Source organism: Oryctolagus cuniculus, chromosome 5 (assembly GCF_051225735.1).
Source record: "Oryctolagus cuniculus isolate XC-2025 breed Fujian yellow rabbit chromosome 5, ASM5122573v1, whole genome shotgun sequence".
NCBI lineage: Eukaryota > Metazoa > Chordata > Mammalia > Lagomorpha > Leporidae > Oryctolagus > Oryctolagus cuniculus.
Window position 1 is genome coordinate 168093676 of NC_142871.1, and position 27251 is coordinate 168120926.

Below are 27251 nucleotides of genomic sequence, written 5' to 3' on the forward strand. Positions count from 1 at the left end.
CACTCCTGCACTCCTTGGCTGGCTTTCACGACGCAGTGTTCATTTATGTAGTCTACCTTCCTGCGGAAGTCTGAAGGCTGGCTGGTAGTACAACTGTGTGATTATGTGGCACCGCATTCTTGGGAACTGAAGACGACTTTCTTAGTGACTCAATTCTTCATGTGATTTTTGTTCTCCTTAAGGTCGTGAAAGACTGGGTTTCAAAGGGAAAGCCACAGGGAGTCACTGACGCTGTTCACGAATTCAGGGCCTGGGTGATTGTTGGTAGTAAGCTCAGAGCCTCACTGGGTTTCCCTCTGGCCCCGTGCAGCGTGCCCGTGTTGGCAGTGGTGGAAGTGTGCTCTTTCCATGTCATACCTTGGTGCTTGTCTGGGTAGTTAATCTCGGCAGAACCAAGAGCAGTTCCAGTTAGGGAAAGCAGGTGACAACATCTCATTGGACACTGGCAAATTTTCAGGGAAAGGGTGCCCACATCCCATATTGGAGTGCCCTTTGAATCTCGGCCACTTAGCTCTGATCCAGCTTCCTGCTAGTGGGCTCCCTGGGAGGCAGCAGGTGATACAGCTCAGGTACTTGGGTCCCTACCACCCATGTGAGAGACTCAGAGTTCCGAGGTCCTAGCATCAGCCTGGGCCAGCCTTGGCTGTTGTGGCCATTTAGGGAGTGAACCAGCAGGTGGAAGACCTCTCTCCTTTTCTCTCCCGTCCCACCCCCTCCCCACCACCCTCGCTGCCTTTAAAATACAATGAAAATAAATAAAATTTTAAGATAAAATTTAAGACATTTAAAAAAAAACTTCTAAGAAAGACCATAACTTCAGTCATTTTTAATAGCACAAAGAAAATCCACAGGTTATTTGTGATTTAAGACCTCATCTAATTGTAATAAATCTTAAGGGAAAGTGATGTTCTGTTGAATAAAAGAAATGTTGCAACTTGAAATTATGGGCACTCACTAGTTTTCAGGTCATTCATTTTTCAAGCTGTCATAAACGTACGGTCGTACCAAACTAACCTTTGTGCATCGTGACGTCTTGGAGGAACAAAGGGGTTCTCCTTGTTATACAGAAATGTGCCTTCCTCAGGTACAGAGGCAAGTTCTGACCCGCCCGTCTCCTTCCAAGGCAGCTTTCAGGATTTGTCCATTTCCGCCACTTTTCGGTTCTGGAGGATCTTTGACTGCCGGTCATGCTTCCTCTGCTCTCCTTCCACTAAATCCCATCTGCATTCCGGCGGTGGAAGCACCGCTGACGCTGTGCTGGTGTGGAGGCCTGATGCCGTCCTCAGGACACGCACCCATTCTTTCGGCGCCTGTCCTTGCTGTGAGGTTTCCAGGTGCGTTTTCTAAAGGCCTCCTTGCAGCGTGGGTTTTGATGCCTGATACAGTTTATTTCCGGATTTTCACTCGATTCTTTCTCAAGTCCATTCTTGCTTCATTCTGACCTGCTGTAAGAGAAAGCTCCCTCCTTCTTCCCAGCTGGTGTTATTCCCCCCTCGGTCTCTTGAGAGACGTTTTCAAGTCATTCTCAGAATGTGCTCTTGTTTTCATGTCCTCCGAAGTACGTTCTTCCTGCCGCTGTAGATCTCGTTGGCTCTCTTTCTTACCATTATGTTTTTAATAAAAGTTTTGGTTTGCAAACCTGTGCTAAGCAGGAGCCCGCGCTCCCCTCCCCCCCTTATCCCACGCTGTTAGTGGTTTTGTGGTTGCCACCACCCAGCCTCTGGATATCCTAGCCCAGAGCCAGGTATGCGCTGGTGGCTTAGGGTTTCCAGCCGGCGCTGATGTGGGGAATTTCGCAGGTCTGTTCCGCGCGTGGACGGCACTGAACCCGCGGCGGATTCTCAGATGAAGCCCCGTCTGTTGTAGACATTCAGCTTTATAGGAAAGTGAACACAAAGTCATAATTTAAGCTTTCGTCAGAAGCAGCCTTTTATGACTCCCCTTCATGGCCTGAGAGATTCTGCCCCAGCCCTGGATTTGAAGCGGCAAGCCTAGCTGAAGGCCCCTCTCCACAGGTGCTTTTGGTGCCATAGTCCGGCTGCTTGCCGGATCTCGTGTTCCGCCGCTGCCAGTCCTAGCCTTGCAGCCCAACAGGTTTGTGACATCCACTTCACTTACCGTTCTGTTTCTGTCGCTGTGTCCTCTTAAGCGTCATAGTTGCAGCGCTTAGCGCAGCAGCAGTGTGGAGTTGTGGCCTAAAAGATGACCACATGTTTACCAAGTTGACTCGAATTGTTTATGCTAAGTAAGGTATTTGAACTTTATCTGTAAGCTCTGGGGAGCCATTACACTTTCAGAAGGGTGAGCCCTGATTAGATGTTACATTTGAAAATGGTGGTGGTGGCAGTGTGGAGGGTGGCGTGTAGAAGGGCCAGGTGAGTGCCAGGAGAACTGTGGTCTCCAGGGCAGAGCGTCATGCGTTCTCCACGGCGTTAGGGAAGCAGGTTTATGAAGGACACCAGGGCTACCAGGAGCAGGTGCAGCACGTGGGCAGTGCCCCTGCGTTGGCCTTGCGTCCTCGCCTCACAGGAGCAGGTGCAGCACGTGGGCAGTGCCCCGGCGTTGGCCCTGCGTCCTCGCCTCACAGCCACCCTCAGGCTGGCCTGCCTTGCAGTCGTGCTTCTCTTCGTGTTATGATTTTGGGTAGAATATTGGACGCTGCTTTTCCTTGCTTCTCCTGGTCCTCAGATTAACATTTTATAAAAACTTGTGTGTGCTTTCCTCAGTTACATAGAAGAATCAGAATTAGAAAGGACTTTACTACATAGATGAAAGAAGCTGAGGCTAAGAGATGCTGGTTCCTTGGCCTGTTGGTTATTGACAAAATAAGGGCTACAACCTGAGAGTTTTAGTTAATTGGCATAAATAACTTCCTGTGTCAGTTTCTTCTTGTTTCTCATTCATCAGTCTTACGTACGCAGGCATCTTTTCCCGTGCCCAGTGGAATTACTGTCATGGCAAATTAGAATTGTGCTGCCTGTGAGAACTCACAGGTGCTAACTCTTTGCAGGTTTTTTTCTCAGCTGCAACTTGGATAGTGATTATTCTCCCCCTTTACTTTGCAATTAATTTTTTTTCTCATTTCCTCGGCTTGCCTACAGTGCTGTAGGTACAGACATCATTCTCGTCCACCCCCTCATTCTCACAGCGGTTCTCAGATCCCAAGGAAGTAGACATTCACCTGCACTGCAGCCGTGCAGCCAGGAGCAGTGTTCACAGTAGAGTTAGATGAGCATCCTGTCCAGCGTGACCCGTGTTTTCCCGTAAACCTAAAGTGTGTATTATACAACAGTTCCGATGTGAACAGGCTGGAAAACACGGCATTCCTATTTTCCATTTTGAAAATACATGAAAAATACCTTATTGTGTACCTTTTGTTGCTGGAGAATGATTCCGCTTTAAAAATAGTTGTGAGTAAACATTAATGGTGGCAGCTTTGACAGTGATACTGAATTATTAATCATGCTTCCCTCTTAGAGTATGCTTTCATGTTTGCTGCCCAGTGGCCCTGTCCTGGGCCTACTTAGAGTATGCTTTCATGTTTGCTGCCCTGTCCTGGGCCTACTTAGAGTATGCTTTCATGTTTGCTGCCCAGTGGCCCTGTCCTGGGCCTGCACTGAGTATGCTTTCGTGTTTGCTGCCCAGTGGCCCTGTCCTGGGCCTGCACTGAGTATGCTTTCATGTTTGCTGCCCAGTGGCCCTGTCCTGGGCCTGCTTAGAGTATGCTTTCATGTTTGCTGCCCAGTGGCCCTGTCCTGGGCCTGCTTAGAGTATGCTTTCATGTTTGCTGCCCAGTGGCCCTGTCCTGGGCCTGCACTGAGTATGCTTTCATGTTTGCTGCCCAGTGGCCCTGTCCTGGGCCTGCACTGAGTTTGTTAACTTCATTGCCTGCTGCTCTGGGAATGATTCCTCATTGGATTCAAGAACATGGAATTCAGACAAGGCGGCCAGGAAAGGAGCTGTGTGCAGTCAGTCTTCTCCGGAGAGAACCGCCACTTTGGGTGGGAATCTTCTGCTCTTGTGTTTTCCATGCCTTGAGAAATTTTGCTGGCTGCCTGCTATGTGCCAGGCACTGGGCTAGATGCAAAAGGGTGAGCAAGGTGGGGCTTCTTAACTTTGACCCTGAAATTCGTGGTGCTGTGGATGGTGCATGCCAAACCCATGGCCCTTCAGATATCACTCAGTCGACAGCAGACTCAGGGTTTATTCGTTTACTGTTGAATCAGACTTCATCGAAGGGTTTGTCTTCATTCAAGTCTTCTGGGCTCTTACTGAGCTGGTTTATGGTCTTTCTGGCCACATCCTTTATTGTTTTACAAAACACATTAGTCATCATACCCGCTTCCTGGCCTAGAGTTCACAAATCTGCGAAGTGTAACTTTTTAACCCTGTCTGTACGCACCAGGGGCTCTGCTGCCCGGAATGCTTTCCTGGTGCTGCAGGTATCCTTCCAGTCTGGGGCCTGACCGACAGTCTGCGACCTGCATCTCGTGGCCACCCACCGTGCAAGAACCAGGGCTTCTACACAGGGACAAGGCTTTCTGCTACGCTTGTCCTGTGCTTTGTGCTCAGACTCCACATCTTCCTGACCTTGTAGCATCGAACCAAAACCTGATGTCTTCAGGAGACTTTGAGATCTTACAGTTAATTATTCCTAATTTCACATTCCTGTTTTCTGGAAAAACAGAAGGACCTTTAGAGATTTGCAGTATACTCCCTTTCCCAGATTGTTTTTAAAACATTAAATGAGAACTATCCTTAAACTAACCACAGATAGAATCTATTCTTTTTTTTTTTTTAAGATTTATGTATTTGAAAAGGCAGAGTGACAGGGAGAGATTGTCCATCTGCAGATTCACTCCCCAGATGGCAGCAACTGGCTGGGGCTGGGTCAAGCCAAAGCCAGGAGCCTGAACTCCATCCAGGTCTCCCACACAGGTGCAGGAGCGCAGGCCCTTGGGCCGTCTTCCACTGCTTCCCAGGAGCTTAGCAGGGACTGGATAGGAGGTGGAGCAGCTGAAGCTCCATCCAGGTCTCCCACACAGGTACAGGAGCGCAGGCCCTTGGGCCGTCTTCCACTGCTTCCCAGGAGCTTAGCAGGGACTGGGTAGGAGGTGGAGCCGCCAGGACTCGACCCAGGGCTCGCTGGATGTTGGAGCTGCGGCGGCAGCTTAGCCCAGCACACCACATTGCCCACCCAGGGTCCACTCGTGGTGCTTTTATTCCTGCTTTTGATTGATTGTTGTGGTGGGGGTGTGGTGGGGGTGGAGCAGAGAGCGTGCTGTTCACAGTTAGGAGATGGGATGCTCTGCCCATGCCAGAGTAACCGTGAGTCCATCCATCTTTGCTTCCACTTTGTTGTAGCGTTTGCCCAGCCTCTGACAATCCAGTGAGTTAAATCCATGGGTTTCTCCTTCACTCTTCCTTGCCCAGGTGTTCATTTATCCCTTGAAAATTTTGCAAAAATTGGCCAGGCAGTGTCAGCTCTCACAAAGCTGCTTTCCTTTCTGCCGTGACATTGTCTGTGTATTGATTCTGACCACTGCCATAGCTTGTGTTAGATTTTTCATTATAAAAACACAATCCAACAACAGCCTGGTGATTTGATTTCCCCTCCAGTATGACTGTCAGCTGCATTTTCATGGACTGAAGTTACATTAGCAATCTGCTCAACTGTCTCTCATGACTTCCTGCATGCCAATCAGTCTTAGTGATTTATGTTTATTTTAGTTTGTTTGTTAGATCTAGAGTAGCTGGAATTTATCACTATTTCTACTTATTAGTTTCACATAGCTTCAGAAAATTAGAACCCTATCCCCCCCCCCACCCCCCACACCGAATCTTCCACAGCAGACAGACAGAGGATGCTCAGGGCCATGTGTGCCAAGCCTGCACATCCCTGCTGGGCTGCCCCTGCCAGCAGCTGCCAGCAGTCGTCTTTGTCTGATTGCTCTTCTTAGTGACTCTGGGTTCCTGTTCTTGAACTCTGCCTTGTTCTTTCTTGAGCTCATTTTAATTTTATTCCATTTCGATGAATGCATCTTTTTCTGTTTTCTCTCTATTGTCTGACATTTTTGCCACACAATTCTTACTGGTTTTTGAGTCTTATTTTCTTTCCAAGGGTTGCAGTAACATATTTTCAACAAAGCATCAGGTATCTCATGAGGGGTTACTTGTCTTTAAAAACTCCTTATACATTCCTCCTGCAACTTAGATATTTTCCTTAATATTCCTCCTAAAATTGATTCACACGCTCTTTTTAGAATAGAAAGACTAACACAAATGCAGGCGTGAGGGCGGGAGACGACTTACCATACACATGATGTGACATTGCGCTGGCCACTCTTGTGGTTTACTCATAAACAGTCGCATATGCCAGCTGGCATTTGGGGTTGAGAGCTCCCTAAATCGAGTGCTTTGCCCTGCCGAGGAGCTGTATCTCAGTCTCTGTCTTCATGAACACGCACGCCCTGTGTGAGCCGAGACCTCTGTCATTGCAGACTTACGCCCCATTGGAGCTCTCAGACTCGTTGACCGAAGAATGCTTAGCTGCTCAGATGCCACGTAAGACTGTTCCTACGTTATTGAATGTGTAGTAGTGGCGACTCTAAATGTAACTGTAGTAGTTCTAAAAGGAAATTGAAGTTTGATAACAATGAAGACTTTTTGGAGTATTTTCTGTGTTTCAGTTCCTTTATACAAAACAAGTAGCTTTTCATTATTCTGCCTGTAGTAAGAGCACCCCAAGTTACTACTGTAGTCTAAGTAGTAACTGGTAGCAGACATTCGGTCCTGTAGCCATTTTGGGGTTATCTTCAATAAATATTTTTAATCCCATGGTTTAGTACTGTGAAACTCTTGGCTGAGTATTCCTGATATAATGTGTTCCCCCTGTTCATTGCTGTGCCATCGCCCTCTGCCAACAGTTTGGGGAATGCTCTCTTGTCGTGGTCCACATGTGATCATGATAATTCAGATTAATGCTACAAGAATTATGAAGTGCAGTCACTTTTATTTTTGTGTACTCTCAGAGCTCGTGTGTTAGGAAGTCACAGCAAACTTAGGCACTTTAGATTCCTTGCTGAGGGGATCCGTAGTCTATGCATTGTGTCAGACCACAGAATGATGGATTAGATGACAGTCATGCTTTGTATTACGTACCTCCAAAACCGAAAACTGCTGAGGAGAGCTTGTGAATGTGGCTGGATGCGGGTTCTTAGAGAAGGTCAGCAGCTTTTCTTCTTTAAGCACTTTCAAAAATACTGAAACTGTCACCAGCACTCAGTAGAGCAGACGTCGTCGCCTCTCTGCCGTGGACTCTCTCAGCAGCCTGGTGAAGCCTGTGCGAATATTGTCTGAATAATGTTTGCAAAAGTACAAGACAAAACTCTTGGGGTCACAAAGGACACTGATTCTGTTATTCATATATTTAAAAGCCAGCTTGGTGACACAGTAATGCACCTTCACATACTATAGCACAATCCCTGGAGGTGGGCTTTCACCACCTGAATCTCCTTTTTTTTTTTTTTTTAAGATTTTATTTAGAGAGGGAGGAGCTGTACAGTTTGGCACATGCTCACTCAGACTTACCCCTAATGGTAGAGCTAGAAATGGGCCAAGGGATTCCAATTCAAATCCCATCAAGGTGGCATGTGCCAATGCCGTCTTTCTAGTCAAAGTGATCAGTTTCAATTCATAATTGATCATAATGTTAGGATTAAGTGTCAAAGGGATCACATAAGCAAGACTAGTGTCTGCTAATACTAACTGATAGAATTAAAAAAGAGAGATTGATCCACCATGGGAAGCGGGATACACAGCAGACTTATAGAATGGCAGATGTCCTAAACAGCACTCTGGCCTCAGAATCAGTCCTTAAGGCATTCGGATCCAGCTAAAAAGACCATGAGAGTTTCTCAGACATTGAAAGCCAAGACACTGTGGGAAAAAAAAAAAAAATGACCTACATGAAAGATCTCTGTGAGTAAGATCCCAGCAGAAAGAACGGGCCATCAAAGAAAAAGGTACCTTTCTCTGAAGGGAGTAGAGAACTTCCACTTTGACTATGGCCTTGTCTAAATAAGATCGGAGTTTGTGAACTCAAGAGGCTTCCATAGCCTTGGCAGCTCATGACAAGAGCCTCGGGTGATTACTGACGCCATAAATAAGAGTGTCAATAGTTAAATCAACAACAGGAGTCACTGTGCACCTACTCCTCATGTAGGATCTCTGTCCTTAATGTGTTGTACTATGCGAATTAACGGTAGAACTACTACCCAAACAGTACTCTATACTTTGTGTGTCTATGTGGATGCAAACTGTTGAAATCTTTACTTAGTATATACTAAGTTGATCTTCTGTATATAAAGATAGTTGAAAATGAATCTTGATGAAGAATGGGATGGGAGAGGGAGTGGGAGATGGGATGATTGTGGGTGGGAGGGAGGTTATTGGGGAGAAAAGCCGCTATAATCCAAAAGTTGTACTTTGGAAATTTATATGTATTAAATAAAAGTTGAAAAAAATGTACCTTAGAAGAAATAAAAAAAGATTTTATTTATTTGAGAGGTAGAGTTACAGACAGTGAGAGGGAGAGACAGAGAGAAAGGTCTTCATTCCATTGGTTCACTCTCCAAATGGCTGCAACGGCCAGAGCTGCGCCAATCCAAAGCCATGAACCAGGTGCTTCTTCCCAGTCTCCCATGCAGGTGCAGGGGCCCAAACACTTGGGCCATCTTCTAGTGCTTTCCCAGGCCACAGCAGAGAGCTGGATGGGAAGAGGAGCAGGTGGGATTAGAACTGGTGCCCATATGGGATACCGGTGCCACAGGCGGAGGATTAACCTTTTGCACCACAGTGCTGGCCCCTCACCTCCTGAATTTCTAAGTGGTGATGGGCACCAGTGACACTCTGAGTCTCCTGTAACAACTCCATACCTCAGTGTTACATGGGTATCATCTGTATCGATAACAAGGTCACTGTTGCTACTGAGGAGAGTGGCTTAAATTTAAAATTGAGAGGAATCTAAAATTTCAGATAGAATTCAGTAAAATTAAAGGTACATATTTTTCCTGAAATTCCATCCCTGGCCCCTGGTGGATTCTTGGGTTAGTATGATTTAATTCATAGTTAATTCCATTACATAAGCAGACTTGTTACATTTGCTTATCTGTAAAGAATCTCTATGAATCATGTTCTAGAAAAATTTCATAGTTACTTCCGGTGCAATTTTCTCATATGGAAGTCTTGGCAGATTATACTGTGTTCATCAGCAGCTGATATATATCTGTACAGTGAACAGAGAAAAGATGTCTGATGTGGCTAACTTGTAACAATTGTAGCCACAAAGTGTTTTTAAGTTAAGATTTTCTACGGAAAATAGGTTTAGTGGGTTTCAAACTCAATTAAAACAAATTAATATTGTTTTAAGTTTAGTATTTGTTTTAACTGAGAAAGTGAGAAAAGACTTTAAGAAATGGGACCAGAAATTCTTAGAGCATATGGAAAGTGGTGAGGACTTGGGCCAGAGTTACCACTGGAGAGAGGCGAATGGACCCCTAAGATTTGAGAACCGAGGATTCTCAGGCTCAAGGAACGCCGCTGGGGAAGCTGACCTTGCTTCTGGAGCCAGTAATGAGAAGAGGCAGCAGATCTGGTGAGGTGTTAGAGCAGGGTGGCCTTCCCCAGCAGGCTTCCGTCTCTTGAAGAACCACAGCAGCCTTTATCTTTTGTGCTCTGCTTTTAGGAAAACAGACAAGGCAGTGTGGATTGCAGGGACTGCCAAAGTCGTTATGGGGGTGGGGGTTTGCGGAGTGTGGCTTTGTCCTGTGAGAGCAGGGTTCTGATTGCCTGTGAGAGCCCTTCCTTACTTTATTGTAAAATGCTTAATGGAAGCTACATCTTAATTTACCTTTGTGCATACAAAGGCAAACCGTGATAACCCGTTTGTTTGGTCTGCCTAGAATTCATCACTCTGGTAGAGTAACTCCCTTGTGGTTATTTCAAACTGTGATTATAAAAGTTTTTGAATAAAAATTTAATTGCAGAAGAATAAAGACAAGTTATACACAGTTGGGTTTGTGGGTGTGAAGAATGGAAGTTTCTGAATGACAGAGTTGGTCCTGTGGGTACCAGGCCAGGGGCACCTAGCCTGTGGCTGAGACTGTAGCTTACGGTAAGCGGCCCTCTGCTGCAGGGCTGTGGGCGGCCCCCAGTGCTCACTGAACGAGCAGAGCGTAACTGGCATGACAGTTCCAGAAGAGCTGCTGCTCACGTGCACTCAAGTGTGGGTCTCTGCGGCCCCCACGTGGAGCCAGTGCCTTTCCTCCTTCAGCTCGCGCCGGCTCTCCCTCGCCCATTTCCACTTCCTCGTGTGGCCTTCTCCTCTGTGAGCCCGTTGTCGCTGTCTGGCCTCCTGTAAAGCTCTAGGCCCTGCCCTTACCCCAGCGCTGGCATCCTCTGGAGCTCTTCACAGGCTGTCTAGCCTCCAGAGTGCGGCAGGTGAGCAGCCCCTTGGGAAGGCGCGGTGCTGTTCCTTCTCACTCTTGTCTTTCCTGTGCTCAGGGCTTGTCACCTGCACTACCGGCTCTCTGAATGCCCTCCCTGCCCGCTGCACTAGGCCCGCACCTGCTGGCTTGTGCCTGCCCTGCAGAGACAGATTTGCATCTGCCCCAGCCGCTAAGTGAACGTCAGCTCTGCCGGGCTCCTGCTAAGGGGGAAAGAGTGATTCAGGATGGAAAGTCATGTTTTATTGTTGCTCGCGCTGATTAATAACTTTCACTCACAGAGGAGTAGTAAACAGTGCAGCTGCTTGTGTGGTCTCAGGCGTTGCCAGCTCGCTGGTATCGGGTGCTTCCTTACGCTTCTGTGAAATTGACTGTTAAGGAAGCATTTTCCTGGGCTGTGGTTGTCTTTTACCACATTACTGCTTCTGCAGACAGATCTCTTTTTCTGAGACGGCATTTGCAGTCTGGGAAGCTTTGACTCATTCATTGGTATTTTAAAAATGGAATTTTTTCCATATATAAAGTCTATTCCATTATTAATGGTATAATGTGGTCATTGAAGAATTATATGTCTAAACTTCAAACTTAATGCACCTTATTCATTCGGGTAGTATTTCTTGAATCCCTTCTTTGGATGGAACTCTGCTAAGAAATAGGAACTTGGAGGAAAAGAAAGAGAAACAAAACCCCTGTCCTTGTGTAGCTCGCTTCCTGACTAGACCGAGGACGTGGCGGAACCTGACCAGTGCTCTGCCAGCCCGGGGAGGGAACCACGGCAGCCTGGTCCAGGGAGGAGGCAGCCTGGTCCAGGGAGGAAGCAGCGGAGGGAGCCGCAGACAGGAAGTTGTGAGCAGAGGGAAGAGCTAGCCCCCAGGCCCCGAGGTGGCACTGGTGTTGAGGCAGGGAGGGAGCGAGGCTGGAGCATGGTGGCCGCACCACTGAGCCCTAAGGGAAGGGAGAGGTCAGCAGCATGTGCCACTGCTGGCCCATCTTTGAATTCCTCCTGGATTCTTGTTTTGCCTGAAAAGCCCTCCGGCCGCATTCATCAGTCTCTTAGGAAACTTAGTTCTGCTGTGCTTTGAACATGTTCTTCTCACCAAAACTGTTACTCAGACACATTGCTCCAGTTCACGTCTAGAGGTATTGACATTATTAGACTAGTTAAATCCATATTTTCCTTGATTTATTACAAACACATGGAAACTTCTTTTCCAGTGGCCTTGCATTAGAAGCACTTCAGGTGAGTGTGGACGTCCATGGCCCACTGGGGCATCTCACAGTGACCAGGTGGAGTCGTCAGAGCCCCGCGCCCGTGGAGCTGACAGTCCAGTGTCTGCAAGGGCTCAGGGTGCTTCGATTCCTTTCCGTTTGCCTCAGCTGTAGTTTTCTGTAGATTTCAGAACTGAAATGCTCTTTGGTCAGTCTTTTGAGTCAAGAGTCCACTGTGTGAGGACCAAGAGTGAGGGCACATGGAGCAGTTCCAGGACACCCCGCAGCCTGGAGCCACTCTGATGATGAGAGCCATCATCTCTGCCTGGACCCCCAAGTTGAAATCTCAGACTACGGCTTGGCACAGTGCTGCTCTGCCAGGCTTCCCCCCAGGAGCAGGAGGACTAGGTGGGGTGCCGCTGCCTGAGGGAGTCAGGTCTCAGGTGGGAAGGAGCTGGAACACTCAGAAGCCCCTAGTGGGGGAGTTGTGAGCCGCCTCCCCTCCCACCGCGAGTGCTCCTCTGTGGTCTCGGGCTTGGGAGCTGGAGTGTCGTGTGCTGGGCTTCTTGGTTAAAGAATCAAGCGTGTGACGTTTCTGACCTCCAGCATCCCCTTGAACGGTTGATCCATTCATTAGGATGTGAAATGCTGCGGCCACCGCTGCATGCCCACGTTGATGCCTCCCTCCTGGGAGCTGTGTTTTCCTGTCGTTGTTCCTGTCCTGCTTGGTTAGGAGGTCCTCTGTTCAGCTCTCATGCAGCTGTAGCTGCAGTGACTAAGAGGAAGAAAGAATGTTGCAAGTATTATTTGCTGTGAGGCCTAGCTCAGGCGTCCATTGTGGCGGTGTGATCTGATTTTTAAAAGGTCTGTAACTTGCATTCCAATCTGTAGACTGTGCAGCACCCATATCTAGGTCCTCTGCAGTCTCTTTAGGGAACCATTCCTTATTTTCTATTTGTTTCTCGAAAGGCTGTGATGTGCCACTCATAAAAAAAATAAGGGTAATTATTTGGGCATGTTTGAATATGTCTTTGAATCTTGATAAGAGCAACCTGCTTTATATTTGAACATAAATATACTGTTCTACGTGGAATTTGAATCCCCTGATTCCTCAAGACCTTACCCCGTCCTCTGTGACTGCCCTGGTGGTGTCCATGGACGAATGTCCTCACATGGCCTGGGGATATTTCAGGGACCAGCTGCCCCCACCGCTCCTCATCATTTAGGGTCCAGGCTGCTGCTTGGCACGGTGTAGCTATCGAGACCTGTGTCCTCGTTGCTATGGTAAAGCTACGACACTTGTGTAGCTCTGTCTTGTCCTCTGACATTTTGCCCATCATTGCAATACGAGTGATTATCAAGTTTCTGTAATTCTAATAGCCTGTGATCTTTTCTACTAGTTGTCGTTGATATTTGTATATTTGACATTTAAAGTCCTGTTTACTTTACATGCTGTCTTCATTCGTTCAGCCCTTGTCATGCCAAGCACTGTTTCAGGCGTGGGAGACTGTGCTGAAAGCAAGATAAGACTCAGCCCTCACACAGCTTCCGTTTTAATGCGGGAGACAGAGAGATAATAAATAAGTAACACCTAAAATAAAAACATTAAGAAGAAGGAGAAGTGACGAAGTGCCACAGGCTAAAGGGGCGTGAAAAGACGGAGATGACAGCACTGGGATTTTTTAGAGGGAGAACCAGATCTGACAGGGAGGAGCGGGTGAGGAGCTCATGGACGGGGCAGCAGCCGGCAAGCAAGCCGGCGCCATCTTGGAAGCCACTGTGACAACCAGCAAAGGCGGGATCATCAGGGAGGAGAGAGGGCGGTACCTGTCGGCCATGTGGGGAGAAGCCGGGGTGGTAGTTCCCCTGTGTGGTGGAAGGGTGAACAGAGCATTAACTATGAGCATATTTTGAAAAGGTCATTGAAAAGTGAAATGAAAAGGTAAGTTTATTTTGGTTAAAAAAAAAAGTTTTCATATATTTTATGTGTACTTCGGCTAGGCCGAAGCCAGGAGCCCCAAGCTTCGCCTGGGTCTCCCACATTGGTGGCAGGGGTCCAGGCACTTGGGCCATCTCCGGCTGCTTTCCCAGGCACAATAGCAGGGAACTGGATTAGAAGTGGACCAGCACCCATATGGGATGCCAGCATCCAGGTGGCGGCTTTCCCTACTATACCATGATGCCAGCCCCTTACATGAACTTTTTGAAGATCCTTCAAAAGCATGAATTTCCAAGTGTTTTAAATCAAAATTTATCTTTCACTTCCATTTACCACAAACATATCGAAGTGCCCTCGTATGATGCCAAAAGCACAAGTGACGAGAGAAAGATAAATTGGACGTTTTGGCTTCATAGCACACAATTAATAATGGGAGGAAAAATAGAATTATATATCTAAGAGCTTGTGTCCAGAATAAATAAAATACGTTTGCAGCTCTATTAAAACGACAAATAGTCCAATTTAAAAATGGGCTAAATATCCAAATATGCACTTCCCAAGGAAGATACATAAACGGCCCATACGCAGTGGAAAGATGCTCAGGATTGTGTCATAAGAACGCCTGTCAGAACCACGATAGGACACCACTTCACACCAGGACGGTGGTGGGCGTGTGCAGAGAGCAGACCTTGTGTGTGGCCAGAAGCCTGGTGTAGAATGGCGCCCCCACTGGGAACGCAGTCTGGCAGTTCCTCAGAACGTGGAACAGAGCGCTACCACGTGATGCGCGCGCCACCCGGGCGTACGTCCACGAGAAAGGAGCGCGTGGAAAGTGCCAGAAGCCAGCCGTGGGGATTGCACTGGTACGAAGCGTCCAGGGCAGGGAGGTGATTCCGGTCAGCAAGCAGAGGAGCCGGGGCCTGGGGAGTGACCAGTAGCTTATACAGGCTGCTCTCAGGGGTGAAGAAGGCGTTCTTGGAACTAGATGGTGATGATGGTTACATAATGCCGTGAATGTATTAAAAACCATGGAATCGTAAACTTTAAAAGGGGAAATTTTATGGTATGTAAATTATACATCAATAAACTGTTATTAAAAAGGAATAAAATGGTACCAAGTTTGCTTTATTAGCTTTGAAAGGTTATGGGTGAAACACATGTTCTTCTTTTTAATTTTGTTGCTACCACATGAGCTTAATTCCTAGGCCTGAGTGGCTGAGCTCAGTGGTCTGAGTCAAGTCTCCGGGCACAGTCACCCCACTCCTGAAATACTGTGTGGATGGACGAGGCCACAGCTTCTGCTCAGGGAACACTCGGGACAGGCAGTAACCAAGGCCACTCAGATGGCAGTGAGGAAACCAGTGACAAAGACTGTCCGTTCAGTTATTTGAGGAGATTTAGTATTGGTTAATTTGTTTATTGTGTGCAGCATAATTTAAGAAAAAAAGTATGTTAATAGTTAGTTTTTTAAAATAGTGTACAGACCTGTAAAATATGTACGCATTTCACAGCACCTTCTTGGAAGTTGTTGAATTCGTACATACTTTAGCATCTTCTTGTCTGTGCCTCAAAAAGTAAAAGACTGATCGGCTACAGTCATTCTTGTGTATGAACTTAAAATAGAAAATGAAACAATCCCCCTAAAAAAATCAACTGTAGGGGCCAGCGTCGTGGTGCCGTAGGTTAATCCTGTGCCTGCGGCGCCGGCATCCCATATGGGCACCAGTTCAAGTCCCGGCTGCCCCTTTTCCGGTCTAGCTCTCTGCTATGGCATAGGAAAGCAGTAGAAGGCGGCCCAAGTGCTTGGGCCCCTGCACCTGCATGGGAGACCCAGAAGAATCTCCTGGCTTCTGGCTTCGGATCAGCACAGCTCCAGCCGTTGTGGCCATTTGGGGAGTGAAACAACAGAAGGAAGACTCCTCTCTCTGTCTTTCTCTCTCACTGTCTGTAACTCTATCTCTCAAATAAATAAAGAAAAATCTTTTTTTAAAAAATCAGCTGTGTTCTCAAACTGATGTCTTTTTGTAAAACACCAATTAGGATCTAGTGACAGTGGAAATTTCCTGGGCTCCTCTCCCAAGCGCTCAGTGCAGTGAGAATTTTTCAGGAATGCACGCAGATGACTCTGTGGCACAGGATTTTGTCCCATGATGAACTGTGTCCTGAGGACTCTGGCCTAGAATGAGGAGGCGCTTTAGGGTGGTTAAAGTGTTCTTCACAGAGGGTAATTAGTGGGCAGTAAGATATTTCCCAGCCGTTTGATAGTAGAAATAGGTATGACCCGGACTCCTACCCTGGCTGGCAGGTACTACTGCTTCCTCACCAAGATGCCGTCTCCCAGTGTGTGAACCCGGAGCCCCTGTCTCCCTCACGCTTGCTCTCTTCCTGCAGATTTCCTTCGACTTAGCCGAGTACACCGCAGATGTGGACGGGGTTGGCACGTTGCGGCTGCTGGATGCCATTAAGACCTGTGGCCTCATCAACTCCGTGAAGTTCTACCAAGCTTCGACAAGCGAGCTGTACGGGAAAGTGCAAGAGATACCGCAGAAGGAGACCACCCCGTTCTATCCTCGGTCGCCCTACGGTGAGCACACAGCGTTCTCCGTGGACGCAGGGGAGTGTGTTTCTGCTTTCGTTCTGTTCGTGTCTCACGGCTGAAGTCATCTGAGTGTGAGATGAACGCTGGGCTAGACTGCAGTGACCAGACTTGTTGAGAAGCATGCCTTCATCCGCTGACTACAAGTATTTGCCATTGCCCCCAGGGAGAATTACCACCTCGCTTCACCAGTCCCTGTTCATTCAGCCCTCCCGTGCAGATCACTTTAAAAGGAAAATTAGACCTAACAGGGTTCTTTTTTTCTGAACTATTGTGAGATTTACTGAAGTGATAAGGCTTCTGAGATTCTTTTTTTTTATTTCCTTGATGAAAGCTCCCCTGAGCACACTCTTGAAAAAAATTAAGCCTATCACATGTAATATTATATAAGCCTATCACATAATATATTATATGTAAGCCTATCACATATATTATATATAAGCCTATCACATATAATATATATAAGCCTATCACATGTATTATATGTAAGCCTATCACATGTAATATATGTAAGTCTATCACATGTAATATTATATAAGCCTATCACATATAATATATTATATATAAGCCTATCACATGTACTATATTATATGTAAGCCTATCACATGTACTATATTATATGTAAGTCTATCACATGTAATATTATATAAGCCTATCACATGTAATATATTATATGTAAGCCTATCACATGTATATATTATATGAAAGCCTATCACGTGTAATATTATATAAGCCTATCACATATATTATATGTAAGCCTATCACATGTAATATATGTAAGCCTACCACATGTAATATATTATATGTAAGCCTACCACATGTAATATTATATAAGCCTATCACATGTAATATATTATATGTAAGCCTATCACATGTAATATATTATATGTAAGCCTATCACATGTAATATATATGCAATGAGAATACTCATGAAGGACTTCAGTGATGCAAGTTCACAGTAGTTTGAATGTTAGGATCCTCAATTTTTTATTTAATTCCTTAAATCTAAAATAAAAGGCACCGCAGGCTTGCTGTATTATGTACACTATAGCGAGTCGATTAGATTCTGGAAGGACGAACTGTGGGAATTACAAAAGCAAGAGTCTTAACTGCTTCCTTGTGAGCTGATTCACTGCCAGGGTGACCTTTACTGTGTCATTAGCCTTTGATTTTTTCTATTTTGATATATTGTAAATTCTAATTTTTAGAAGTTATTTCTTGTTTGAATTGAGTGAAAAAAAACACTGTCTTTTATAATAAAATTCATTTGCTTTTAAAAATTATTCCAATAGGGGCAGCAAAACTCTATGCTTATTGGATTGTGGTGAACTTCCGCGAAGCATATAATCTCTTTGCAGTGAATGGCATTCTCTTCAATCATGAGAGCCCCAGAAGAGGTTAGTAAATGTGTGATTTGAAAGGAGATTTTAGGATTCTAACCCCACAACAAAAGTTACATGTATCTTCCGTGTATGTATTATGAACTGAAATTTTCTACATCTGTTTCTAACTCTTATGAATGTCAGAAGTGGTGAATGAAGAGATTTAAGTCCAGCCTTGATGTTCATTAAATGTGTGTGTGTGTGTGTATGGGGGGTATGTGAAGGAGGGTATTCAACATGAAAAACTGAACTGTGTTCTGATTTTGCCATTTTCTTTAGTAGGTCTTACCAAACATGTTTTCCACTGAGGTGTTAAGAGGTTTCTGTATGAATGTAAGGAATTAGTTGTAATTCATTGGTTCTTTCTGGAGATCATTCCTAGTCATATAGATTCAACTTATAAAATCTGAATTATTTTTTATTTTTAGTCCTTTGAATTATAAACTATTTTTACTTTACTTTACCTTCTATTAAGCAGACATCCAGAAGGTACTATGCTCCTAGGCTGTATTCAAAAACAAATTGGAAACACTTCTTGTATTTAGAAGCATTGTCCATTTTCCCCAGAAAAGTGTGTTGTTATTGCGTTGGCTTGATGCCTTTCCATAGTTGCTGTTGAGCCTGCTACCTCTTGCTGGCTCTTCATGCTTAGCATTTTGATTTCAAATGAGCAAATGTGTACCTGCAGCGTTACTTCTGATTTACTGAAGCATGAGAAATATTTACAAAGTATATGCAGCCTTACAAAGCAGTTTTATTAAATTTAACTATCATTCAGCCTTCTAGTCTGAGAGCAAATGAGACATCCATCCAGTGTTAAAAGTTGTTTTGTGCTCTGCAGCTAGTCATGTTGATGTGACTGCATAGCCACCTAATTAACCCAGCCAGTCATGAAGAAAGATTTAAGTGACAGGTTTATTAAGGCATCTTTAGCGTCAGTACACTTTTATTTTATAATTGCTTGCATTAAAAGTTCCCATGATGGACTCTCGAGCACGGGGGCCCTGTCTGGGTGATGTTTGTGGTCAGGGAGGAAGATCTTGGTTAGCCTGGCCTCAGCATCTGGCGTGCGGGACCCCCGAGGACTGCGTTCAGTGAACGGCAGTCCCTGCCTCTTTCCTCGCAAATGGGTCTGTTCACATTGTTTGAGTTTCTTAGTACTACCCCCCTCCACTTTCTACCTGCAAAAAACTAAATACAAAGTGCTTATTATGGACCTGGTTAAGATGAGGGGAAGTATTCTTGGTTGTGGAGTAAAAGGATAAATTTAATTATGACTTCCTTCCCAGTCCCCTACTGGTGTCCTTATAATGAGAATAAATTTTTGTCTTTTTCAATGTTAATGATTTTCTTTTCCTAAAAACATTATTTACAAACAAATACTGATTCTTTATTTAAAAGTTGAGAATACAGGAAGAAAAGAGAAAGTTTAACCCCTCAGACTAAATCCCAGTCATCACCAGACCCTCTGTTAACGTTCCTTCAGAATCTCCCACGTATCTTCAGACGTGAAGAGAGAGTTATCCTGGATGTGTTTTTCTGCAGCTTAGGGCCTCTCTTCAATGTCCGTTAAACACTTGAAATGGCAGCATATACCATTTTGTCTTATTGTATATCCAGAAATCAATTGTATCACATTTTCCACTTCATTTCTATAACCAAATAATGAAAAAGCTCAATACTTTGGTAAAGTATCTAGTACTAAATATTTATAGAATTGTTCAAAATTTGAAAATTGGGCCAGTGCTGTAGCATAGTAGACTAAGCCTTCGCCTGTAGCGCTGGCATCCCATATGGGCACCAGTTTGTGTCCCAGCTGCTCCTCCTCCGATCTAGTTCTCTACTATAGCCTGGGAAAGCAATGAAAGATGGCCCAGCACCCGCATTGGAGACACAGAAGAAGCTCCTGGCTCCTGGCTTCAGATCGGCACAGCTCCAGCCATTGCAGTATTTGGGGAGGGAACCAGTGGATAGAAGACCTCTCTCTCTGTCTCTCCCCTGTAACTCTGCCTCTCAAGTAAATAAATAAAATCTTTTTAAAAAATTGAAAATTACAGATGGACTTTTGTGGATATTTTATTTATTTTAAAGGCAGAATGGGGGTGGGGGTGGGGGGGAGAGGGAGGAGAGAGAGGATGAGAATCTGCCATCTGCTGGTTCCCTCCTCACACAGCCACTGAAGCCAGAAGCCAGGAGCTTCTTCCTGTTGTCCCAGGTGGGTGCAGGGACCCAAGGACTTGGGCCAGCTTCTGCATTAGCAGGAGCTGGATCAGATGTGGAGCAGCCGGAACTGGAACTGGTGCCCATATGGAATGCCAGTGTTGCAAACAGTAGCTTAACCCCCTGCCACAACGCTGGAAAGATGGTTATTTAGCTTGGTGGTCAAGATGCCAGTGGAGATGCCTGTGTCCCAGACCACAGTGCCAGGATTCAGTCTCCAGTCCTGCCAGTGCAGGTCCTGGGGGCCAGCACTGCTGTCCACACCGGAGACCACACTGAGGTCTCAGCACCAGCCTGCAGCCCCAGCTGGGGGCCACTGAGGACATTTGGGGAATGAAACATTGCATGACATCTCTGTGTGTCTGTCTCTGTCTCTGTCTCTTTCTCTTCCTTGCCAAATAAATAAATAAGAAACCTTGAAACTTATTTTTCAAATTAGATTAAACTGGCAAATTCCTTAATTGGTAGGACTGTGTTGTATTCTTAAATCTCCAGTTTCTGAAGTACTAGGTAGCTGCTAATAAGCCTGCAGTAAATACCTTTCAGTGAATGGATAAAACTTTGCTGCCTTGAGAGGCCTGCGTCTGGCCTAGAGGTAGAGATGCCAGTAGGTTGCCGTGTGCGAGGGTTCAGTTCCCAGCTCTGGTTTCTGGTTCCAGCTTTCTGCCACTGCAGGTGCGGGCAGATGGTGTGATGGCTCAGGTAATTGGGTTTCTACCACCCAAAGGGAAACCGGATTGAGTTCCCAGCTCCTGGATCCAGCCTGGGGTCCAGTTATTTTGGACATTTGGGAAGTGAACCAGTGAATGGGAGCTTTTTCTGTCTCTGCTGGGCCAAAGCTGGGAGCCTGGAATTACTGACAGAGACCCAAGTGGTTACACCATCATCTGCTGACTCCCAGGATGTGTGTTAGGAGGAAGCTGGATTGGCAGTGGAGTAGCTGGGGCTTGAACCAGACTCTCTGATACGGAACACAAGTGTCTGAAATGGCGACTGAATTGCAGTGCCAAGTGCTGAACCCTGTGGTAGAGTTTTAAGTAAATATTGTTTTATTGACTTTATACATATACAAATTAAAGCTAACTATTTTGAGGTGAAGATTCAATCTGATGTCTTTTAATAAACAGGTAAAATTAATTTTCAGTTCATCTTAATTTGTACACCTACAACTTGCCATGATATGTTAAGTGACTTTGCTTTCTAAAATTGGTTGAGTATTTATACATCAGTCCTCTCCTGCACTGTAATCACAGGGTGAAAACACTGTTTTTTTAAGATGGTCCAGGGGTAAACCTCAACCTAGTCCAAGGTATACAATCCGAAATGCCCAATTAGTCCAAGTTAATGTAGTGTTTAGGGATTACACACTTTTTTCCCAGTGAAAAATAATTGGCATGATCTCTTTTGTTTGCATGAGTAACATTCTATGATAATTTCTGACTTTAAAAAGTGTGGAAGATTTTTTTTAAATATAAAGATATTCTAAACAAAAGGTTGACAAGCATTGGCTCATGAACCAAATCCTGCCCTGAGGCCTGTTTCTGTAAATAGAGCTTTATTGGAACGTAGCCAGACTCATTTGTGTACATACTGCCTATGGCTGCTTTCACACTGCCGAGTCCTAGAACCTGCAAAACCTAAAGTCTTTACAGTCTGGGCCTTTAAGAGAGGAGCTGTTGGCCCTTGATGTAGACACTTGGATTCTCAACATCCAAGAATGTCCAGCTGGGTTTATTGTGGGTTTTTCCCAGTGTGGCAAGGTAGTCTTTTAGAAACATTTTCAGGGGTCAGCGTTGTGGCGAAGTGGGTGAAGCCTCTGCCTGCAGCGTTGGCATTCCAGTGGGCAATGCTTTGTGTCCCAGCTGCTCCACTTCCTACCCAGCTCCTTGCTACTGCATTGGGAAAGCAGTGGAGGGTGACCTAAGTACTTGGTTCCCTCCTACCCACGTAAGAGACCTGAAAGAAATTCTTCACTCCTGGCTCTGACCTGGCCATTATGGCCGTTTTGGGAGTGGAAAATCTCTGTCTCTGTCTCTTTCCCTCTCTCTGCCTTTTCAAATAAATAATGAATCTTAAAAAAAAAAAAAAAAAAAAAGATTTCCATCAAAGATAATGGACAAAGAGTTGAGAGTGATGAATCCTGCAGCAGATTTCCTGAAGTCAGCTGAGGCCCCGCGTGTTGTCCTTCGCTGCTATCCTGGAGTGACTGAGTGCTCTCAAGGAAGGAGACTTGTCAGTGAGGTGCGGAACCCAGCAAGCTGGTTAGCTGCCAGGGTCTGACATGGTTCGCCACAGCAACCCAGCTCCTGAGTTCTGACAGCTTTGTTTCGGACTCTCATGTGTGTCTTTTCTTTATTCTAAACTTTCTTGCTTCCTGTTCTCTCTCTCTTCCCTCTCTCCTCTCCTCTCCTCTCCTCTCCTCTCCTCTCCTCTCCTCTCCTCTCTCTCTCTCTCTCTCTCTCTCTCTTCTCTCTCTTCTCTCTCTTCTCTCTCTTCTCTCTCTTCTCTCTCTTCTCTCTCTCTCTTTCTCCTCTCTCTCTCTCCTCTCTCTCACCTCTCTCCGTCTCCTCTCTCTCTCTTCTCTCTCTCTGCACTCTCCTCTCTCCCTCTCTCGCCTCTCTCTCTCCTTTCTCTCTCTCCTCTCTCTCTCCTCTCTCCCCTCTCTCTCCTCTCTCCCCTCTCTCTCCTCTCTCCCCTCTCTCTCCTCTCTCTCTTTTCTCTCCTCTCTCTCTTTTCTCTCCTCTCTCTCCTCTCTCTCTCTCTCTCTCCTCTCTCTCTCTCCTCTCTTCTCTCTCCTCTCTCTGTCCTCTCTCCTCTCTCTCTTTTCTCTCCTCTCTCTCTCCTCTCTCTCTTCTCTCTCTCTTCTCTCTCCTCTCTTTCTCTCCTCTCTCTCCTCTCTCTCTCTTCTCTCTCTCTCTCTCCTCTCTCTTCGCTTAATTTGAGAGAGAAAGCAAGCTCTGACCCACCATGTTGTTCCCCAGATGTGTGCAGGGTTGTGAAGCCTGGAGGTTGGAACTCTCAATTTGTGCTCTCATGTGGGTAGCAGGAACCCAACTGTTGGAGCCATCACCACTGCTTCCTAGGGTCTCATTAGCAGGAAGCTGGGGCCAGGAGCCGGGACTAGATATTGAGCCCAGGCACAATGTGGGATCTAGGCATCTGAAATGTTTATCTATAAACTCCTGCCTGTTTTTCTTTTAATTTAAAGACTTGCTTTATTTAGGTTTTCACTTTAAATATTTTTGTTTTGTTATGAGAACTTTTACTATATCTAGAGAAAGAATCAACTGTGGTTATCATAAAATAAAACCTAGGAAATCATTGATCTAATTTGTAAAGACAATAATTCAGTTTAGCCTGTTTGTCTCAATCAGCCATCTGGTCAGTCTTATGGTGGAAGTGAGATGATTGATACATTCTTGCTTTAGGTTTGCTTTTTATAAAGTGAAGGCACTTTAGTAATATGCAAAATGTAAATGAATAATGGTTAGAATTTTAGAATCATAAAGTATGAAAGTGTTAGCTTGTTTTGTGAATGACTTTCTATATCTTGACGCTCTCAGATATTAACAAGAAGCTTTTCGTTAATAAGCACTCCAGTTTGTTGAAAATATATCCAATTTTTAAAGATAAGTGTTTTATTTCATGAATAGCTTGCACAAAACTATCTGTATCTGAAAAACTTTTTCTTATACTCTTTCTCCACACTTGAAATTCTGTATCTATCTGGCTGTTTCATTTGCATATCTCTACACTTTTATTTACATAAATACACTATTCTGTTCGCCACAAATAGTATTGGTGATAACTTTCTACTGGAAATTGCTGATTTTTATATTTTCCATTTAGAAAAAAAAAGGTTTTATTTATTATCTAGTGTCATTTAGTTTCTGTGAAGAAATCTACATGTACAAACTTTTTTTGCTATTGTTGCTAAATTTGAAACACAAAACAGTTAATAAGACTGTGATGTCTTATGCGAGTTAAACTATGGGAAGAATACTCAGATTTTTATTTACTGTGATATAGCTCATGAATACTAGAAATTCTTTCAAATATATTATCAATAATCTATTTCTTAAAAGATTTATTTATTTATTTGAAAGTCATAGTTACACAGAGAGAGAAGGAGAGGCGGTGCGGGGGGGTCTTCCATCAATAGTTCACTCCCCAGTTGGCTACAACAGCCAGAGCTGTGCCAATCCAAAGCCTGGAGCCAGGAGCTTCTTCCAGGTTTCCCACGCAGGTGCAGGGGCCCAAGGACCTGAGCCATCTTCTACTGCTTTCCCAGCCATAGCAGAGAGCTGGATCGCAAGTGGAGCAGCCGGGAATTGAACTGGAACCCATATGGGATGCTGGCACTGCAGGTGGCGGCTTTACCCGCTGTGCCACAGTGCTGTCCCCAGTAATCTACTCTTCATTTTAAAGTAATTCTCCCAATTGGAACATTAAAAGCAAGACTGTTTAGTAAAGCTAATAATATTTCTAATTCTTTTTTAAAAAAGATTTATTTATTTATTTGAAGGGCAGAGTTTCAGAGAGGCAGAGACATAGACAGAGAGAGACAGACAGAGAGAGACAGAGAGAGAGGTCTTCTATCCACTGGTTCACTCCCAACATGGCCGCAACAGCTGGAGCTGTGCCAAGCTGAAGGCAGGAGCCAGGAGCTTCTTCCAGGTCTTCCACGTGGGTGTAGGGGCCCGAGCACTGGTGCCATCTTTTGCTTTCCCAGGCCATAACAGAGAGCAGAATCGGAAGTGGGGCAGCTGGATCTCAAACTGGTGCCCATAAGGGATGCCAGCACTGCAGGTGGCAGCTTTCTCCCACTACACCGCAGTGCTAGCCCCTGTAATTAATTCTGATTCTTTATTTCATTAGAATGTAAAATAAGATTATCCACTGTTCATTACGTGAGTAATTTAACCAGGTTGCCGATTACATCTTAATTTTCAACATATTGCTATGCTGTAAATAAAATTTGGTGACCTTTGAAAAATTATAAATAATTCAAGTATATCCCAAATGAAATTACATATTTTTCAAGATAATTGAGAGACATCCAAAAATAGAAATAGAACCTAGCTTCTTGTTTCAGAAGATTACAGTAATATTAAATGACTAGAATAAACCCGATTTCCTGACTTTGATGACTGTGGCCATCGTTACTAAGCGGTGATCTACACACTGAATGTTCTAGTGGGTCTTCAGTTTGCAAGCTGCGTGGGGACTTGAGCCTTAAGCGTCCACAGCTGAGGAGTGGCCGAGGGCTCTGGGCGACTTCCCAGGCTGGCTCATGCAGGAGAAAGGCTGGGCCTGGAGTGTGCTTGGCCACAGCTCTCTGCTGCCTCGTGTGGGCACTCGAGGGCACTGCAGAGGGCTCCCGCTCCGAAGACACCATCTTGGCAGAGCAGGAGGCACACTTATGGTTTCCAGTCCTCCGGTGAGGCTGTTTTTCTCCAGGTTGACTCATGTCCATCTTTCGGTCATTAGGAACGTCTGGGCAGCGCAGGGACTGCTGCTGTAGGGCTGACTGAGGTGGTGAGGTCTGGCTTTGGAAATCCACCTCGTGGGCCATTAGTTTACCAGCAGTGAGTCACGGAAGTGATTGGCTTCATCCCTGGATACCTCTGGCCTGACTAAGACATCACGCTCTGTGTCGGCAGTGTGTTTCTTCCATTCTCCTCCCACTCTTCTCTCTCCCTCTCTCTCTGTCTCTCGTTTAAGTGTTTAAGAATAGGATGTTGATTCAGCTCTGGACGAAGCCTTCCCTCTTCCCCGTAGGGCGTCTCCTTCTCTTTCTCATTCCACCTTCGCTTCGCTCCCAGCCCCGCTCTGCTCCACTGCTGCCTCTGGACTGTGGTCCCTTGTGGCCTGCTCCCGCCAGGAGCTCCTCCGCGGCTGGACGCTGTTTTCTCTGGAATTCAGCGAGAGCCTAGTGGGCACCACAGTGCCCCTGGCGCGTGTGCACCTTTGTGCTTCATTCCCAGTCGAGAAGTCAGAATCAGAGTAACCTGGCTTTTATCATCATCATCAAACATTTCAACAGCATAAAGGATTATAACCTTCATCTTCTTTATTATATTTGATTTAGTAGTTCAGTACTTTCAGAGACAATTTTTACTTGGTTGTTCTTATTACTTTTCTTTATGTGTATATTGAAACCCATACATCTGTTTATTCTGTTTTTCCTGTGTGTTTAAAAATGTATACTAACCCATTAGATGCTATTCTTTCCTTGGGAGAACTCTTGGGGGACCCCCAGTTCACATCCACCTGTGTTCATTCCCTCAAAATACTCTCTCAAGATGAAACAGAAAGGATTGGGAAGCTCACTCCATCCCCGTTTTTAGTCAGTGAAGAAGTGGAAGCAGTCTGAGACTATTGCCTGCAAAGTCCTAAACCCAGCCAATGCCAGCGCTGAGACTGGGGCAGTCCTGCAGGACAGGTGTGAACATTGTTCTCGGTTGTGGGAATAGCATATCTGTGAATCTGAGAGTTGGCACTGGGCAGGAGCAACCCCTGTGAGTCAGAACGGGGCGTGTGGTGAAGCTGGATATTTAAGGCCTCAGCCACTCTTACCTTTTATAAAAGACATTAATTAGTTTTGATAACAGCAGTATTCCTTTCTGATGTTTAGCAGAAATAATCACAGTGCAACAGTGAGAGTTTTCTAATAATAAAATGTGTAGTGCAACTAACTTGCTTTGGGTATCATCAAACTTTGGCAATGAGAAGAATAAGAAATAATGACAAATACATTTAAAAAAACCACATTGCAATAAGAAGTAACTACTGAAAGTAAACACATAATTAACAGTTTGAGACTGTCACAAATGGATGATATGCCACCATTGTTTAGATATTGCGCCATTTTTTAGAAGATACAGCACATTCCTCTAACTGTGGATTCATAAGGAACCATAGTATATCTGTCTAAAAGCAGTATTCACCCGAGAGAATCTCATAGTTTCAGGTTCAGGAACTTGAGGTTCTGCATTTTAGTTTGGAACATTGTTTTTAGTTTCTAAGTTTTGCTTCATAAAATACCTAAATGCATTTATTGTCATGATTTTAATCTCCAGAATTTTAAAACTAATTAATGTAGAAATTACCCACATCACAGTAAAGGTTTAGGTAATTTTTTTCCTTTGTTTTTTCTAACGATTGTTCTTTGTTGTAAAAATGAGAACCATTCAGCTGGGCACGAGGAGGCTAAGGGGCGAGGAGGGGATGAGTGTGCCCATGTGGCAAAGTCTGGAGATGCTTCCAGCCCACAGTGGGGAAGGGGTTGCTACTGGCATCAGTAGACAGAGGCTGGGGACACTGCTGAGCATCCCACGTTGGACAGCACGATGACCAGCCCAGCACACGATGTCGACAGTGGCGAGGATGAGAAACCC

The 27251-nt window shown here is 45.2% G+C and overlaps 1 protein-coding gene across 1 annotated transcript in view; it reads left to right on the forward strand.

Moving 5' to 3' along the window:
- Window positions 1–27251, forward strand: part of GMDS (GDP-mannose 4,6-dehydratase) — a 628352-nt gene that overhangs the window by 263702 nt on the left and 337399 nt on the right. Inside the window, exons 5-6 of the mRNA XM_051855925.3 lie at window positions 16045–16237; window positions 17542–17646. Of these exons, the coding sequence (XP_051711885.1) occupies window positions 16045–16237; window positions 17542–17646 (298 nt within the window). The remainder of the gene's footprint in view (window positions 1–16044; window positions 16238–17541; window positions 17647–27251) is intronic.